This window comes from Abramis brama (assembly GCF_963993115.1).
Source record: "Abramis brama genome assembly, chromosome: 4".
In the NCBI taxonomy this organism is placed as follows: Eukaryota; Metazoa; Chordata; class Actinopteri; order Cypriniformes; family Leuciscidae; genus Abramis; species Abramis brama.
The window spans coordinates 51591594-51608216 of NC_139966.1; the positions used below are offsets into that span (position 1 = coordinate 51591594).

Sequence of the window (16623 nt, forward strand, 5' to 3'; positions counted from 1 at the left end):
AATGAATATGATACGGGTGGGATGATGACAAGCATGCAGCTCCAGGAACAATCACACTCTCTCTGACTGACCGCACTGCAAAGAGGCTCCTCAGACTCTCATCTCTGACCTAATATCAAGAGATCCTGTTAAAGAAATTCAGACGTGCACCAAGATGTCAAGTGGACCCTCCTTCAGTGTGTGGGACTATGTGGTCTTCACCTTAATGCTGGTCGTCTCAGCAGGCATCGGGGTGTATTACGCCTTCGCCGGAGGAGGTCAGAGCAGCTCCGCAGACTTTCTGGTGGGCGGACGGAGTATGACGGCGGTACCGGTGGCCCTGTCCCTGACGGCCAGCTTCATGTCGGCCATCACCGTTCTGGGGACCCCGGTAGAGGTGTATCAGTACGGAGCCATCTTCATCCTCATCTGCTTTTCTTATGTTCTGATGGTGGCTGTTAGTTCTGAGATCTTCCTGCCAATCTTCTACAGACTGGGTATAACCAGCACCTATGAGGTGAGATGAGAGAAACTGAACTGGAAGGAAGATTTTGGAAAACTTTTATTGCTGAATTCAGGGTTATTATCGTTAACTAAAACTCAAAAAACTTAAAAACATTTATGTTAATTGACATGGAGTTGGAAAAAAAATGAAACTAAATGAAAATTAGAAATGTAAGAAAAAAAATTAATAACAAAAGCACAATTGCTAAAAATTAAATTAAAATTAACACAAAAACAAAAATATAATAATAAATGCTAATTAAATTAATAAAACTATAATGAAAACTATAATAACAACATTGCTGTTTGAAAATGGTAACTTTATTGAATATATTAAAGATAAAACATATTAATAATCAAGGTTATTATCATTAACTAACAAAAACATTTCTGTTAATTGAAATAAAGCTGAAATATAATAAAAATGAAATGTTGCACTGACAATTAACTGAAAAAAAGTTAAGTTAAAGCTAAAATTATGAACTGGAAATAAATAAAAACTTAAACTAACCAAAACTAAAACTGAAATAAAAATAAATTTGAACCTAATTAAACCTAATAAAATGACACAAAAAAAATATAATGGCTAAAAATTCAACTAAAATTAACACGAAAACTAAAAATATAAAAATAAAAGCTGAAACAAAAACTAAACTAATACTGTTGCTGATCTAAAATAGTAACTTTATTTTATATAAAAAAGATAAAACATATTAATGATGTTAAAATGTGTCAATAATGCATTCATTCAGATGAAAAAGCAACTGCAATGTAACTTAATTTCCCCCTCTGTTTGCAGTATCTGGAGATGCGTTACAATAAAGTAATTCGACTTTTTGGGACAGTCCTGTTTATCATTCAGACAGTGAGTATGTTTCTTGCTATTATCAGTCTCATTAAATCATACAGTAAACTTAATGTAGTTTAGAGTATTTTTCATCTCTTCTCAGGTACTTTACACTGGTCTGGTTATTTATGCTCCAGCATTGGCTTTAAACCAAGGTAAAACCATTATTTCTTAATATAAACAACATTTTGATAATCTAAAGAACCTTTTTCACTATAAACCTTTTGTGCAATGGAAATTATTCATGGAATTATAGATGCCAATAAAGAACCTGTATCTTTTAAGAGTGTAAAGTCGAACTGCATTATTTGTGGAGTGCATGGTGTAACAAGTACACTTGATAATGTGCAGCACTCTATGGTCAAGTGAACTCTCTCCTCTCTCTCTTGTCTCAGTCACAGGAGTGGATCTCTGGGGTGCCGTCATGTCGACTGGAGTCGTCTGCACTCTCTACTGTACATTAGTAAGTTAGTAAAAGAGAACTGCACGAATCTAAATAAACTGAGAATCATCATTTTTTGTTTTGTTTAAAATTATTAGTAGTATTTTTTAAACGGTTTAAATGAATGATACAATGACTCGCTCATAAAGACTTCAATTGCTTCATTACTGGATTACTAGATTTTTGAACGAATCTCTTGAATGAACGATTCAATGAGAATTTTTAACAGTCACTTGCCGCCACCTACTGGTGTAACAATGTTATTGATACAATCTTTATTTGAAGCATCAAGTTACTTTCAAAAGGTATTTTACTCTATTTTCATTGATAATATAGACTTTTCCTTTTTAAAAAAAATCCTTATCCATAATCCTTATTTACTTAACAAAAACAACTGGAAAAGTCACAGAGTCTTCAAATTTTGTTGTGGACAACTGGGGGCCTTGGAGTGAAAAAGGCTGAAATGCACTGATATAGAACTGTCTCTACCTTTGCAGGGCGGTCTGAAGGCGGTGGTGTGGACGGACGTGTTCCAGGTTGGCATCATGTTGGCTGGTCTTTTGGCTGTCATCGTCCAATCAGTGCTTCTGCAGGGCGGGATCTCCACTATCATCAGTGACTCCGCTCAGGGCGGCCGGCTTAACCTATGGGAGTAAGTTGTGACATGACTGACAGGCACAGGAATGCATAATTAAACACTTTCTCATGTTGTGTCCAACCTCTTTCAGCTTCGATCCAAACCCTCTGAGGAGACACACATTCTGGAGCATCACAATAGGAGGGACGTTCCTCTGGACCAGCGTCTATGGCATCAATCAAGCTCAAGTACAGAGATACATATCATGCAAGTCCCTGTTCCATGCCAAAATGTGAGCATTGCACAAAAAATAATTCTCGGATTCACACTGAAATGCAATGTGTAATTGAACCTTTTTGTGTGTTTGTGTTTGTGTATGTGTGTTTGTGTCGCTATCCAGGGCCTTATACATTAATTTAGTGTCTCTCTGGGCTATTTCATTATGCTCAGTATTTTGTGGCTTGTGTTTATACTCCGTGTATAAGAACTGTGATCCATGGACAGCAAATAAGGTGTCTGCACAAGACCAGGTATGCCACAAAACACATGCATCTCAAATGTAACAACATTATAATCTGTGCATGTTATTATTGATGCTATTACCAATCAATATGCAACATCAATGTCTCTCTCTATAATATACAATAAGCTTATGCCATACCTGGTGTTGGACATCCTGAGCGAATACCCTGGTCTGCCAGGACTGTTCGTGGCAGCAGCATATAGTGGCACTTTAAGGTTTGTTCTCTACAGATCACCTAAAAAAAAAAGTACTTTCATCATTATTTTTTGACCCTCATGTCGTTCAAGACCCATATCCTTCTGTAGAAGACAAAAGAAGACATTTAGCAGAATGTCCAAGCAGCTCTTTGCGATATAATGAAAATATGGCTCAAAAAGGACAAAGTACCATTAAACTATATCACTCAAGCTATTCTTCTAAAATGTTACAATAGTTTTGTTGTGAAGGAACAGAATGAAAATTAAATTTGAGTAAAATAGTTAACATACAGCATTTATAAATCATGGTTAATGTTAATTTTAACAAGTTGTATCTGTTAACATTAATTAATGCACTGTGAACTAACATGAACAAGCAATAAAACATTTTTTTTTTTAACCTATTGCCCATTGTTAGTTTATGTTAGCTTATGCACACAATCTTTGTTTTACAGTGTATTGACTAATGTTAACAAATGAGACCTCACTGTAATGCAAGAATGAAAGGCATGTGGGTGAGTTAAGTGATAATTGCTTTCAACGCCCAAACCAAATGCTTCACATTAGCATTTCTTGAGCATGTATTATATTTATTCTCTACAGTACAGTCTCCTCCAGTGTAAATGCTTTGGCTGCGGTAACTATTACAGATCTGATGTGTCCGTACCTCAGTCTGTCAGAGAGACAGCTATCCTGGGCTTCAAAGGGCATGAGTGAGAAAATTTATCATTTATATTCTTCATTTAGAGTTCATTAACAAATAATCAGTGATTCCAACTACTAAACTAGATGATGTTTCCTAATCACAGGTGTGTTTTATGGTGCCGTGTGCATTGGAATGGCTGGTCTTGCATCTTTGATGGGAGGGATGCTACAGGTGGGTTACTGATGAATTATATTTGAAATTTACAGGGCAAATGATGGCACAACCCTAATTTTCCTGTCTGTTTGTCCCTCAACAGGCCACTATTAGTATCGTAGGAGTGATTGGCGGACCTCTACTGGGCCTCTTTTCTCTTGGCGTCCTGTTTTCATGCGCCAACACAAAGGTTATTATGGCTAAATTTTAACCCGATAAACGTCACCCCTCTTTTTTGAACGTAGATATGAACTTGGCTTGGTTGTAATTTATGAAGTTTTGAAATACAGACCTAGGTTGTTCTCTTTTCAAAGAAGACCCTCAGCAGATTTTTTCAATGTGAAAAAAAAAAAGTTTTAGAAGTTTGTTTACTGTAGCAAATATACTGAACTAAACATTTGTATTTTAAAATGTAAATGTTTTACTAAATTATTTGACTCTAAAATTGCTAGAAAATCCAAGCTATATGTCTAACCAAGTTGTGTTTCAAATTTGAAGTTATCACAAAAAAGTTGATCACGCTAAAAAGTTTTAAAGTATAATTTCCATGGTAAAGCAGTGTCCGAATGTTTAAGCATAACTATTGAAGTATTGAATGATACTAATTAATGGTGATTATTAAAATATGTGATGGGAAAAAACAGGTTTTATGAAGGTAAATTTAAGACTTCTTTAAGACCAAGTAAAGAACATTTCCCCCCGGTTTCACAGACAAAGCTTAAAGCTAATCCCAGACTAAAAAGCATGTTTGAGCTGATTTAACTGAAAGCAATTTGCACTGGCATATCTTAAAATATGTCAGTGCCATTGTTTTGTCTCAAGATGTACACCAGTAATGTTTTTTCAAGGCACTGTTTATAAGAAGCCACTTTAATGTCCTGAACTAAGGCCTAAAACCTTTCTCCTCTGATTTAAGACCTTTGAAAGACTTAAAGAAACCCTGAAAAGCAATAAAAATCAGGCTAATGTGCATTTTCTTAATAAAATGCAAAAATATAGTGTTCATTACAATGGAAAGTGTGTCTGTTTTAGGGAGGTTTGGCAGGGCTGCTGTCTGGTTTGGCGCTGTCACTGTGGGTGTGCATTGGAGCACAGATATACCCTCCGCAACCAGAGAACAGCAGACCGTTGCCTCTGATGACACACGGCTGTAACTTCTCAGTGGCACCAGAAGGCACTAACTGGACTGCACACATGGACGACTTCATAATGAAGGAGAAGAATCTACAAAGGTGGGTTGTGAAAATCATTAAGAGTCAAAATCTATTGGCTGATATGTAACGAGATCCATTTCTCAACAGGCCTTTCCTGGCTGATAATTGGTACTCACTCTCATACCTGTACTTCGGCCCATTGGGGACTGTGACAGTCATCGCCGTAGGGCTTATTATCAGCATACTTTCAGGTATGAGATATTCCGACATGTGAAGCACTCTGCATAATGCTGTCATTGTTCAGAGTAACTGATGTTTTCTAAATTTGTGTCTCCAAGGGGGCAGACAGACGAAACTGCAGCCTGGACTCCTGCTATCAAAAGAGGACCTCACCTGCTACAAAGCCTACAATGTATTTAAAGAAAAAGTGAGTATACATTTTATTGTGTGTGTGTGTGTATATATGCATCAATTGACATATATACTCACATTATTCCCATAACTTTTTCCATTTTGAATTTTTTGCACTGAAAGGTTTCCGGAAGTTCGGGTAAGCTTGACTTGGTGCGGGAGCTGGAGAAATCTTTTGGAAAAACCAACCTCGCTTTCTGTGATGTAGAGTTATCTACTCAAACACTTCCTTAAAACACCATTAAACTGAAAGGTCTTTAAATAAACATACATACCTATTAAGAAACATGTCACTTTCATTACAATAAACAGCTAAATGTAACAAAGATGTAGTAATAGTGAAAAAGAAACGTTTATGTCCAAATCTGTTATAGTGCAACACATCAGATACAGATTTTCAAAAACTTGACACACATAGTCTGGCACTTGTGACAGAAAACATCATTGATTAATGCTCTGGTTCGTAATAGCGTTTCTTCATTGCTCTGTATTTCCTGAGGAAGTAAAGTGCCTCGAGTTCTTTGATCACAAATTCTCCACGGTCAATCAGCTTTTGGATTTTCTCAGGATCGGTGACGTCTTTGTTCTTCATGAAAGCAGTTTTAAGACGCTCCCTGAAGTATATAGTGCCTTTTGGATATTCCCGTCCAAGATACAAAAGCTGCAGAAAATAAATTAATAACCAAAGCAATGGGTAGTCATTATTACAGTTTTACACATCTTCTTAACTTATTTTGTGACTCTGCTGCCATGCAATGTTGTGTCTAAAAAAGATGACATTAAGTACCAATATTTCATAAAGATCAGATGTTACAAGAAAGCAGAAGGAAACTGTCAGAAGATGATACTTACATTTTTGTACAATCTGAACACCTCTCCTCTCAGTGGATTAGTCATTTTAACTTCTCTCTCTTGGTCCTGAGAATAAACCTAAAACAGACGAAGAACAAACAATAATACACAACAATATATGATATCCAATAGCATGCAATACACAATTACACACGAGAATGTGGACTGAAATTCCCCTTGCAGTCTATGTATTTATATTGTACGGTTATGGTAGGTTATACGTTAATAGGGTACTAAATGCCGACGTACTGAGGGGAAAACATAATGTTCAGTTGGGTAAATTTTTCTGTAAGAAACAGGCTGCTTTATTACAGTGTTTGCTTGCTCACCTACAAGATCATGACAGAGGTGTTTGCCAGGACGTGCGGGGAAAATGCCATGACATGGATGCTTTTCAAAATAAGTCTGGAGGACCCTGGAAGCGCGATGGCTGCTTCTCAAAATAAAAGCCAGGTCTCATTTTTCAAAATAAAAGTCATTTAACTCGAATTTATTTTTATTCCGTGTTTTTATGTCTTCAGCAAGAATTTGAGATCACAGGCAACATTATTTTAAAATATATTATTTTTATTGAACTTTATCCATAAACACCACATATATAATCACTTCCAAAATAGCTTAATCAGATCCAAAAATACTGTCCTACATAAACCCCAATCAACATGAGAATATACTTTTCTTACACACCTCTCTTCATATACACACAATATAAATATACTTTGGTCCTATTCTTGGAATATTCTCTGCATTAAACCAAATAGTGTCCTGTTATTAAGGAAAACAGTACTGCAGTGTTCCCAACGGTTATCCAGATGAATTGCAGCTCTGCTTCCTGTACAGAAGCAAGTAGGCCGTGGCATCTCTAGAACGGTATACAAAAGTATAATCAAAAACTGGAAGATGTTGCAAAGTGAATAAAGTAATAATTATTTAGAGGGTTTGTGTTTTTGTTGTTCTCTTTTAAAGTGTCTGACAAGATGACTAGTAGGCTATATAGGTCAATAATTACCCTTTATATGTGTTCTGTACGTCTGCCCATGTGACCTGAGACAAATGAATGAAAATAATTACTACACCAAAATACATATCAATACAATCTAGTTTAGATCCTTCCGTTTCTAGTCAGTCTCTATCTCTTACTGGTTGCACGCAACTGTCATCAGCATAGTACCACGCCTGGTCCTGAGTTGGCCTGATGAAAGCAGTGTAGTGTCCAAACACAGCAGATCCTATATGAACTATTACTGCATAGAGACTGTAATTCTCATCAGCCCTGGGAGAATCATTCGCAACCTAAAACAAGGATACAACAATTTAAGCATATATACAATTATTATTATGACTATTAATCTTTACAAAATATATACTACACATGCATTTTCCGATTGTCCTGCAGCAAAAATGCCTGTGTTAAAATGATCAGGAAAGGTGACTTTGCTGTAAAGTTTCCTGGTGAAGCCACGATCGTTTCTGAATCTTTTCAAGTGGACACACAGGATCAGAGGCAATGAGACGAGTTTCAGTCCCTACATGACAAAAAAACAAAACAGAAAATCTAACAATTAACTCAAAAGAGTCATGCATTGTTTCGTGTGCTGAAATTAATTTAAAATCTGGTAGCACTTTATCGTTCATATGTACCTATTATAGGAATTGCAATAACTGGGTAATAACTTGGTACTAACCCTGAACCAAACATAACCTTAACCCATTACCTTGTATTACCCAGTACTTTCTAAGTACACTGTAAGTACATGTAAGTGCACGCACTGTAAAATAAAGTGCAACCTAAAGTCTTACTTGAAATTGCCATATTGCCGCATAAAACAACCAGGAAATATACATTTATTTTGTTATTATGGAATATTACATAATTTATTGTAAATGATTAATGATCTGTGCACAACATTTTTTTATTATTAGTCATGTTCATTCATAACCTTTAATCAGAATAGCTTCCCCTCCCTCTTGCATCTCTACTCTTCTTTGATGATGTGTTTAATGGCGTGAGGGCGTGACAACCTGTCAATCACATGAGACTGACCAATAGCAAACCACAACCATCCAAACAATTCCCAGTGGACAAGATCCAGTCCTGCCCTATATTTTTTTCTTGTTCGAGAAGTTGTTTCACTTGGATATACTGAACATGTCAGAATAGAGAAGAAAAGACTATTGCAACTTCCGTTACCTGCTGACATAAAACATTACTAAACTGTCAAAAATGTACATTACGAAATATTATACAGTTTGATAATGGCAAAAAAAACTAAAAGCACACACATGAGTGGACGGCTGCTTCTGTTCACACTGGTTACAGTAGTGCTCCTCACCATTCTCCAGGTTTTGAAGCTGGAAATAAGAGTTTATGCAGCTCTCCTGAAGAACATAAGAACAATACAATGGTATTACTGATGTACTGACAAAACATAATTGATGAATGTTTAACTTGTTTACCAGGGTGTTTCCACTTTCGCGGATCGCCAAAGGAAGGCTGAAAAGAGAGTTGGGCTCACGTTGAATGAATGAGCATTTTGAACATTGCACCTGTGTCTCCACCTTTATCTCATAGAGACTGCGGATTTCCTGAGCCTGAAAGGATGAAGACATTTACATATTGAATATTCTCATTTACGCAGTTCACACTAAACAACATCTGTGCACCTCATTTTTAATGCAAACCCACCAAGCAAAGATCAGGAATCTGTTTCTGGATGAGATTGAGGATAATGTGGAATATTTCATCCGCATCCTGTTGAGTGCCTTCTACAGCACAAAACAGAATACACTCAGAATTATACTATTTTCATAAGTACAATTTTAGGGTGATATGATACATACGGCGGATGGCGTGATGGTAGAGGCTGTCCAGGAAGTCTGTGTGCGGAGCAGGATGTGATTTATCCCTCATGGCTAGCAGGGCATTCTTAAACCGCTGTGGGACGTTACGCTGTTCAATCCCATCAGATGGACACCATCTTTAAATGACAGGCATTTTTTAAAATGATTAAGCATGTCTTAGTATGGCTAGTTTTCAAGTGTGCAGCATAATCAATAGATAATGGAGCTTTACTTGTTCAGTATGTCCAGTAGTTCAGTGGTGGCAGAGAAGGACTGAAGCAGAGAATTAACACAACAGGACAGACTGTAGTTCAAAAGGCCCCTCACTTCTGAAACAACAAATCATATTTAAGTTTCTGCAGTGCATATACTTAAAAAAATGGTTCAGGAGACTGAATTACAGTTTTAAGAACACTTAAAGCGTTAGTTCACAAATGAAAACTCATCATTTATTCACCCTCAAGATGTTCCAAACCTGTATGAATTTCTTTCTTCTGCTGAACACAAAAGAAGATATTTTGAAGAATGTCGGTAACCAAACAGTTGCCTTTACTTAGTAAGGAAAAAATGGATGTCAATGAGGCCCAGCTGTTTGATTTCCTACATTCTTCAAAATATCTTCTTTTGTGTTCAGCAGAAGAAAGAAATTCATACAGGTTTGGAACATCTTGAGGGTAAATAAATTACGACAGATTGTAATGTTAGTGTGAACTATCCCTTTAAAAGAAAACCCTATTCGCGTTTTTAACAGCAAAACGCGTTCTGTGTGAACCGGCACTTCGTTTACCATATGTAATGAAATTCGATATACCATTATATGTCTTTTGAGTGTGGTGTAATGCGAGTTTGCTGTTAGCTCTGCTGACTTACCATAATCCCTGGAATAGCTGTATGATGTGGAGCGGCTGTATCGATAAGCCATTTTACTCCAGAACTCTCCCATTCACAGACATAAACAGTATGACAGCTTCTCAGTGGTGGACACAGTTAGCGTTAAACTGCGCATTAGTTTATTGAACTAAGCTTAGGCAATATTTACCTTCCTCAAGATACTTCAGCTCCCGGTTTACTCGCATTAACAGTCGAGTTTCAGACATAAACGACTGAGTTTACTTTCAGTTTCAATTCACGCGTCAGTTTCTGTCACAGTACGAAACTAACACGCAGTTTTTTGAATACATGATTAGGCAACATTTTAAAACAACTTTTGTTAACAGTTTACAATAAGGTCTTATTAGTTAATGTTAGTTAACTAACAATAAATAACGAACTATATATACGTCACAGTATTTATTCGTTTAGTTCACGCTAGATCATAAAAATACAATTATTTAATGTCAGTTCATTGCATCATTTTTATATATTAACAGATGCAAATTTTGATTTTAATATATTAGTAATGTTTACATTTATATTAACTAAGGTTAATAAATGCTTTAGAATTATTTTCATTGCTAGTTCATGTGAATGTAGTTAACTAAAGTGAACAAATGTAACCTCATTGGTGAAGTCACTTGTTACCCAACTTTTATTTTATTATTAACAAACATTAATCACTATTACATTTTCAAAATCAAAATCAGGAAATTCTAATGTACATTTTTAAATATAGGCTATTTATATTTTAATATACATAAACCTCTAATTCTTAATTTAATAAAATAAAATTTTAAAAGTACATATTAATCAACTTTTAATTAACAGTTTCTTAAGCCTTAACCGTGACTATATATTCACTAAAGTTGCATGTACAAGTACAGATGCACAGGATCTCATACATTCACATATACATTTTATTATATAATTAAATTACATGTGATCTGCATTAAATATTTATCTTAAGGCTATCAGCACTATATTTGATATAATTCATTGATTTATCTATAATATAAGAATATAATATAATCTATAAACAAATTGAGCAAACACAGGATCTATAAAGTTTTACAATTTTGGATGGCAACATTTCAGCAGTTCAACTCCAGTAACTCTAACTTCTGTTGTTGGCTCTGTAATAAGGTCCAAACATGGTGTTCCACGTCTGCTGAAGAAGTCTATGCAGCCGAAGCAACCATGGGAAAGCTGAGGGAAGAGCTGAGAGCAGAGCATTATTTGAGAACAGGCTATAGTCAGTCATTATCAGAGTAATTATTAAGAATGCACTGCATAAAGAGAGGTCTCTTACCTGGGTCTATACGGACGAGAAGAAGATACAGCAACATTAAAGCCATAAAAACTCTTTGCAGAGAGATGGATCTAATTCTCACACTGGCTACTGAGAGACCTCTGTATAACAGCCTCATTATAGAGTTCAGTCGCTGGTTTGATCTCTCTGTCAATAACATATTGTTGAATCCATTATTTGCAAGAATATTCTACAATAAAAATGAAATTAAATATACTGCAAAGAATTTGTTAGATATATAGCATTTTGACTCCAAAATATTAAATAAATGTAAGTCACCTTTTTCTGAAGCACTAGTTGTTGCCACCACTGCTACAGATTCAGGATTTGAATTGGACGATGCTGCATTTTTCTCATTGTGAATGTCTACTAAACTACAGACTGCTTGTCTCTGTTCATCACTGAATGCCACCCGACCCACATTGCTCTCCAGCATTTCCAGAGCTTCAGTCGTGTGACCCATCGGAACCAGTATGTGGAGAAAATACAGCTCAGCCACAGTGCTGAAGCTTGATTGGGTCATGTTACCAGAGCAGTGCAGCCAATCACAGACCGCATCCTTCATTACAGCCTGTTCACCCACTTTCACATAGAGCAGAATGCTGTGAAACACAGTTAATCTACATTAGGCGTTATCTAGTGGTACTTCACCCACATTCAAACTGCTATTTAATGTTATTTGTGAGATTAAATGGCAGAATCTTTTTACCACATTTGAATAATCTTGGCAGGAATTTTCTCTGTTTCTCCATACTGCTGCAAAACCCATGACAGAACTCCACGCCACTGATTGAGCTCAGCCAGTGCTTGAATCCCCACTATTGTCAAAGCTGCTTTCAGCTCTGCATACTTGAAGCTGTGGGGACAAAAATTTAGTATGAGATTAAAGTATCTATATAATCAGCTATGTAATCAGATTCCAAAAATGAAGTACTTGTAATTAGATTATATTACGTTTTAAAACATTAGTATCTAATCAACTCCTGGCAAACAAATTAATTATTATTTGAATAATCACTCAGTGAGTAATTTAACCATTACTGTCTTTTGTCTTTCAAACACAAAATAATAATTCACATTTCATATTTACATGAAATGCAGGGATTCCTCAACTTTTTTGTCAGCTGAACCTCTTAATAAGCTAACCTAATACATTTACATGAATTACCCCCTGATATTTTAAATTAATAAGTTAGGTCAATAATAAAATCAAGGTCACGGTTCTCTTATATTGGTTAATGGTCTCATGACAAACAGGTAAACCAAAAAAGCAAGTGTTTGTATGTGTTTTATTTTGCCCCCTGCAGTTCCATCATGAACCCAGACTGGGAAACCTTGAAGGAATGTAATATTTAATGCACTTAATTTGGTTGATAACAAAGAATGGAATATATTTTCTTTCTCTTTGTATTTTTAAACCAATATGGTAGGCTACAAGCTTCTCTTACTCAAAATGAATATGATATGGTCAAAAGTAATTTAAAAGTAGTCAGATTTTATTACCTGGCTTAAATGTGTAATGTAATGGATTACGTTACTAACAAACATTTTTGTTTTGTAACGTTCATTTTGAAATCAGTAACCATTTACAATTTGTAAGGACCGTCATTTACTCAGTACTGCTCACCAGTTTTCCTCCTGTTCTGCAGAAGAGCCCAAACTCTCAAGCCCTTTCTCGCATGTGTCCAGAGCAGCCTGAAAGTCTTTCTTTACCATTAAATATTCAACGGCAGCATCCACCGGAGAGGCAAACGGACACGCAGGTGGGCTGACCAGCCGAACCGAGGCCGAACCACGACCGCCCGCCAGAGACACGGACGAACTGCTCCTCATAACGGACTGCTATTGAGCTTTTAGTGCATTACAGACTTAATATAGAAGAAATAATTTAGAATAATCCAATCTCAACTCTCAATGCCATTAATTCATTTAAATACTACACGTGGATCATATCCAGTCTGTAAACAAAAACAGTTACACAGCGCCACTTCCGCAATGGAGGACTGGGAAAATGCCCGTCAAATTAAAAGTTAATTACTAAAAAGTTAAAAGTCGACAAAAAACAAAACCAAAATAATAATAATAGCGAATAAAAAATTATAATAATAATAAACGATTTTTAAAAAATACATGAAATCTATCTTTTAATTCAAGTTGTCATGACATGGGTATTTTAAAATTATTTTAATATATTCCAGGAGGTTCACTTATGTTATGTCTGAAATGATCCGTTTTTAAGGCATGGCTCCTTTAAGACTTGTCAGTTAACGGCCACTGTTATGATTGGCTATAGGAAACAGCATTAACACACCCACTTGCTATTGCACGCGAGTGTTTTGAAAATATCCATATTAAACCATAATTTAAAGATAAAGCATTATGGAATCATTTACTTACGGTTTGTGATGCAGCTGCTGTCAGATCCAATAAAGTCTCATTTTCAAATTCTCCATTACACCGTGCCTTGTTTACAAAACAAAATGTTCCACGCAATCCAAGAAGCCATTAAAATAAACCATCCATTTGTTTCTGATGCTGGGATCCTTGTGAAGTCGGACTCAGTACTGACGCAAACAAGCTGTTTAAGCTGGAAAAGCGAAAGCAAATGCTCTTTCATTCATCCATTTGTCCTGTCAACAGACTCAAGTGGGTGAAGCATGTCAGAAACTGAACGTGCATCTGTATACAGCATCCAGTGTAGACAGCGTCAGTGGTTGTAATAGGTTCTATTTGATTTTAATGTGACAACGCTCATATCCAGTGTAGATAAATGTCATGTCGTTAAGCAACTGAATGCAAATGGATGACGTATAACTATTCATCAATGTCTTGCTATGGAGGCAGTCATATGCAAATGTATTTGACGTCATGGATCCCTCAATATCAAAACAAGCCATTTTTTTAGCTTAATTAAATAAATGCTTTGTTTATAATGAAGACATTTTATGATATTAAACTTGCAGGATGTTTTAATGCTATGAAGTTGGTCAAAAGTTCAAGGTACATTTGATTTCTTATGTCATGACCCCTTTAAATGTCAAGACTGTGAAATATCACAAATGGAAGCAGGGTAATTATGTAGACCAATTTTTTATATATATATTTTATTTTATATATTTTATCTGATATTTTACTAATTTGTTATATATTTTATAAATACATTTTAGACTTTCTCCCTAACACAAATATTGATAATATAAAAATATTGAAGATTATTCTTGCACACACAAATGTATACAAATGCCATTTGGAAAATAAATGTAAGTAAATAATAAACTGATGTTACATCTTTAATTCTTCACTTTTAAAGTGTCCATATATTAATTATCACATTTGTCACGATTTCCCAAATCTTATCAACTCAGTATTGACAACAAAACGAATACAAAATTTACTATTTCGGTTAACTCGTGGTCTATCTTCACTCATTGGCAATTTCTGCATCTGTCAGAAGAAGCTGACCTCTGTCAATCAATAATTTCATCAGTCCTTTCCTTCGTCTCCATGTTACCCTCAGCCCATAGTCTTTCTCAGGCGTGTCCTTCACCAGGATGCTTGTGTTCTCGGTTCGTGGAGGAGTTTTTTCCTGATTTGAGGAGAAAAGGAGATGTTGAACATTGGTTGGAGAAGTGCTGGAAAAGTGTGGCATTTCTGGCGTCTCTACATTTGGTGGTTCTGGAACTGTGCTTGTGTTGGGTGTGTGAATGGAATCTTTATTCATTCCATTTCCATTTTTACGGAATGAAACGCATGCACGCCTGGAGGTAGCAGATGTAATACGTCCAGCCATCTTCCTCTCCACCCCTTTTCGAGAAAACTGAGTTCTTCTTGAGGTTTCTTGAAGTTCCTTTTGATGACTGTCTGAAGAAACGAGCCTATCATTCTTCGTCCGTGAACTATGAAGGTTTTCACGGCCTGTGGTTGCATCAAAGGACAAGGGAGTATATTTGCAGCCCCTTCTTTTTCTAGCCGGAGGTAAACCCAAAACTGACACCTTGTTTGTGATTTTCGTAGCTGCCTGGTTAGCTCTCTTCCCTCGACTAACCGTTGTGGTCCCAAGTGAATTAAACTGTGGAGACACCTATATACAAAGAATATGCATCAGTTTATAAAAAAAAAGTCTTCACTCAACACATAACATAAAAGTAAGGGTTGCAAAGCATGCACATACCCAAGAGGTACATGGTGCACCACTTTGCTGTTGTTTATCAGATATAAATGACCTGGGATGAATGGCACTCAGTAGTTGTGGTCCATATTCGTGCTTTGGTCCATTGATGGGCGCCTCTACAAACAACAGCTGAGACTTGAGCGGGTTCAACAGTCTCTTCTTATGTGAAGTGCGTGGCATTAGAAGACATGATATGCTGCATTAAAATGAAAACAATATCACATGAGGCAGAGAAAACTACTAACGTTACTACTACTACTGTTCTGACAGTGCGATTCAATGTGTCAAGCAGGGAGACACCTTGTAAGACAGATATACTGACAAATAAAACATTTAGGGGCCTTAAAAGCCTTAATACTCATGCAAAACGTCTTATTAGCATGTTACCATACGTTTCATGCATTGTCCCTCGACATACAGTCAATGATGGTGGTTGCAATACTTTGAACTATAGAGAAAGTTCGCACGTGGATAAAATGGCATGCATTGAAACCTTAGACGATACTCACGCATCGCTTTGTATTTCTTCTTCTCATTCGCATTGTATTTTTTCTTTGGACCATGTAAATTTGACAAAGAGATTGATAAACCGCCTGCGTGTTTGTGGGGAAAGTCCATCCCCCATTCACACAGTCCTGTCCCTCAAACAGAAGAACTAGAAGTGGCTTGAATGTTAGCTAGCCTAATAATGGAATACCACAAGAGGCGGGACTTAGTGGCCCGGATGTTGTTTTGATTGGTCAAGTAGGAGTCCAAATAGTATTTATTATATTTAAATTATTTATTGTGGGCTTTTTTAAATGTCCATTATTATTTTTAATCAGTCTGTAAAATATTGACCAGACCGACGAAACATTAATCAGATATGACCAAAAATAGATCAGACTACATAAACTGTGTTACTTTTCTCAGCGGATCAATCACATTCGTTTGTGATTATTGAATTAGGCTTTTTTAAATTGCGCTAGCAGGTTTCCATCCAACAAATGTGGTAGAAATTCATAAAATTGTTGAATGTTTCAATAGAAGAAAATGTTAGAATTTGTCCATCCGGGCCGCCGATCGCCCCCTAAAGGAATAT

The 16623-nt window shown here is 36.1% G+C and overlaps 5 protein-coding genes across 7 annotated transcripts; 1 reads left to right on the top strand and 4 right to left on the bottom strand.

Moving 5' to 3' along the window:
- Positions 1–154: 154 nt before the first annotated feature.
- Positions 155–5736, top strand: slc5a8 (solute carrier family 5 member 8; the record flags this gene model as incomplete). The annotated part of the gene is made up of 14 exons (XM_084112998.1): positions 155–496; positions 1283–1348; positions 1434–1485; positions 1726–1793; positions 2270–2424; positions 2501–2641; positions 2750–2879; positions 2999–3087; positions 3673–3782; positions 3879–3946; positions 4032–4118; positions 4961–5160; positions 5230–5333; positions 5421–5736. 14 exons carry the CDS (start codon positions 155–157, stop codon positions 5582–5584), a joined length of 1776 nt encoding a protein of 591 aa, XP_083969124.1. The 3' UTR covers positions 5585–5736.
- An 87-nt stretch (positions 5737–5823) lies between these two features.
- On the bottom strand, positions 5824–6782 carry lyrm5a (LYR motif containing 5a). Of its 2 annotated transcripts, none has more exons than XM_084112653.1 (3): positions 6679–6782; positions 6346–6423; positions 5824–6154 (listed from the first exon to the last, which is right to left on the bottom strand). In XM_084112653.1, the coding sequence occupies exons 2-3, from the start codon at positions 6388–6390 to the stop codon at positions 5942–5944; spliced, it is 258 nt and encodes an 85-aa protein (XP_083968779.1). In that variant the 5' UTR covers positions 6391–6423; positions 6679–6782; the 3' UTR covers positions 5824–5941. The 2 variants fall into 2 exon arrangements, with proteins under 2 accessions (XP_083968779.1, XP_083968778.1); XM_084112652.1 differs by having other exon boundaries at positions 6675–6782.
- Positions 6783–6891: 109 nt separating this feature from the next.
- Positions 6892–10349, bottom strand: usp18 (ubiquitin specific peptidase 18). 2 transcript variants are annotated; one of them, XM_084112521.1, is made up of 10 exons: positions 10057–10349; positions 9419–9512; positions 9187–9323; positions 9032–9111; positions 8803–8937; positions 8629–8724; positions 7722–7871; positions 7486–7638; positions 7355–7389; positions 6892–7207 (listed from the first exon to the last, which is right to left on the bottom strand). In XM_084112521.1, the coding sequence occupies exons 1-10, from the start codon at positions 10127–10129 to the stop codon at positions 7150–7152; spliced, it is 1011 nt and encodes a 336-aa protein (XP_083968647.1). In that variant the 5' UTR covers positions 10130–10349; the 3' UTR covers positions 6892–7149. The 2 variants fall into 2 exon arrangements, with proteins under 2 accessions (XP_083968647.1, XP_083968646.1); XM_084112520.1 differs by having other exon boundaries at positions 9419–9515; positions 10057–10318.
- Positions 10350–10691: 342 nt separating this feature from the next.
- On the bottom strand, positions 10692–13376 carry pex26 (peroxisomal biogenesis factor 26). Its single transcript, XM_084112522.1, has 5 exons — positions 12999–13376; positions 12081–12227; positions 11651–11973; positions 11372–11518; positions 10692–11280 (listed from the first exon to the last, which is right to left on the bottom strand). Exons 1-5 carry the CDS (start codon positions 13202–13204, stop codon positions 11177–11179), a joined length of 927 nt encoding a protein of 308 aa, XP_083968648.1. The 5' UTR covers positions 13205–13376; the 3' UTR covers positions 10692–11176.
- A 1273-nt stretch (positions 13377–14649) lies between these two features.
- rhno1 (RAD9-HUS1-RAD1 interacting nuclear orphan 1) lies at positions 14650–16185 on the bottom strand. Its single transcript, XM_084110764.1, has 3 exons — positions 16052–16185; positions 15543–15738; positions 14650–15452 (listed from the first exon to the last, which is right to left on the bottom strand). Exons 2-3 carry the CDS (start codon positions 15720–15722, stop codon positions 14793–14795), a joined length of 840 nt encoding a protein of 279 aa, XP_083966890.1. The 5' UTR covers positions 15723–15738; positions 16052–16185; the 3' UTR covers positions 14650–14792.
- Between the last annotated feature and the right edge of the window lie 438 nt (positions 16186–16623).

Coding starts and splice junctions, on each gene's coding strand:
- lyrm5a (XM_084112653.1), bottom strand. CDS start 6,390: ATGACTAATCCACTGAGAGGAGAGGTGTTCAGATTGTACAAAAAT. Junction 6,155..6,345: donor TGTTCAGATTGTACAAAAAT/GTAAGTATCATC, acceptor TATTTTCTGCAG/CTTTTGTATCTTGGACGGGA.
- rhno1 (XM_084110764.1), bottom strand. CDS start 15,722: ATGCCACGCACTTCACATAAGAAGAGACTGTTGAACCCGCTCAAGTCT. Junction 15,453..15,542: donor GTGCACCATGTACCTCTTGG/GTATGTGCATGC, acceptor CTTTGTATATAG/GTGTCTCCACAGTTTAATTC.
- usp18 (XM_084112520.1), bottom strand. CDS start 10,129: ATGGGAGAGTTCTGGAGTAAAATGGCTTATCGATACAGCCGCTCCACA. Junction 7,639..7,721: donor CTGCAGGACAATCGGAAAAT/GCATGTGTAGTA, acceptor TCCTTGTTTTAG/GTTGCGAATGATTCTCCCAG. Junction 7,208..7,354: donor GTACAGAACACATATAAAGG/GTAATTATTGAC, acceptor ATACCGTTCTAG/AGATGCCACGGCCTACTTGC.
- pex26 (XM_084112522.1), bottom strand. CDS start 13,204: ATGAGGAGCAGTTCGTCCGTGTCTCTGGCGGGCGGTCGTGGTTCGGCC. Junction 11,974..12,080: donor GCCAAGATTATTCAAATGTG/GTAAAAAGATTC, acceptor TGTGTTTCACAG/CATTCTGCTCTATGTGAAAG. Junction 11,519..11,650: donor AACTAGTGCTTCAGAAAAAG/GTGACTTACATT, acceptor TGTTATTGACAG/AGAGATCAAACCAGCGACTG.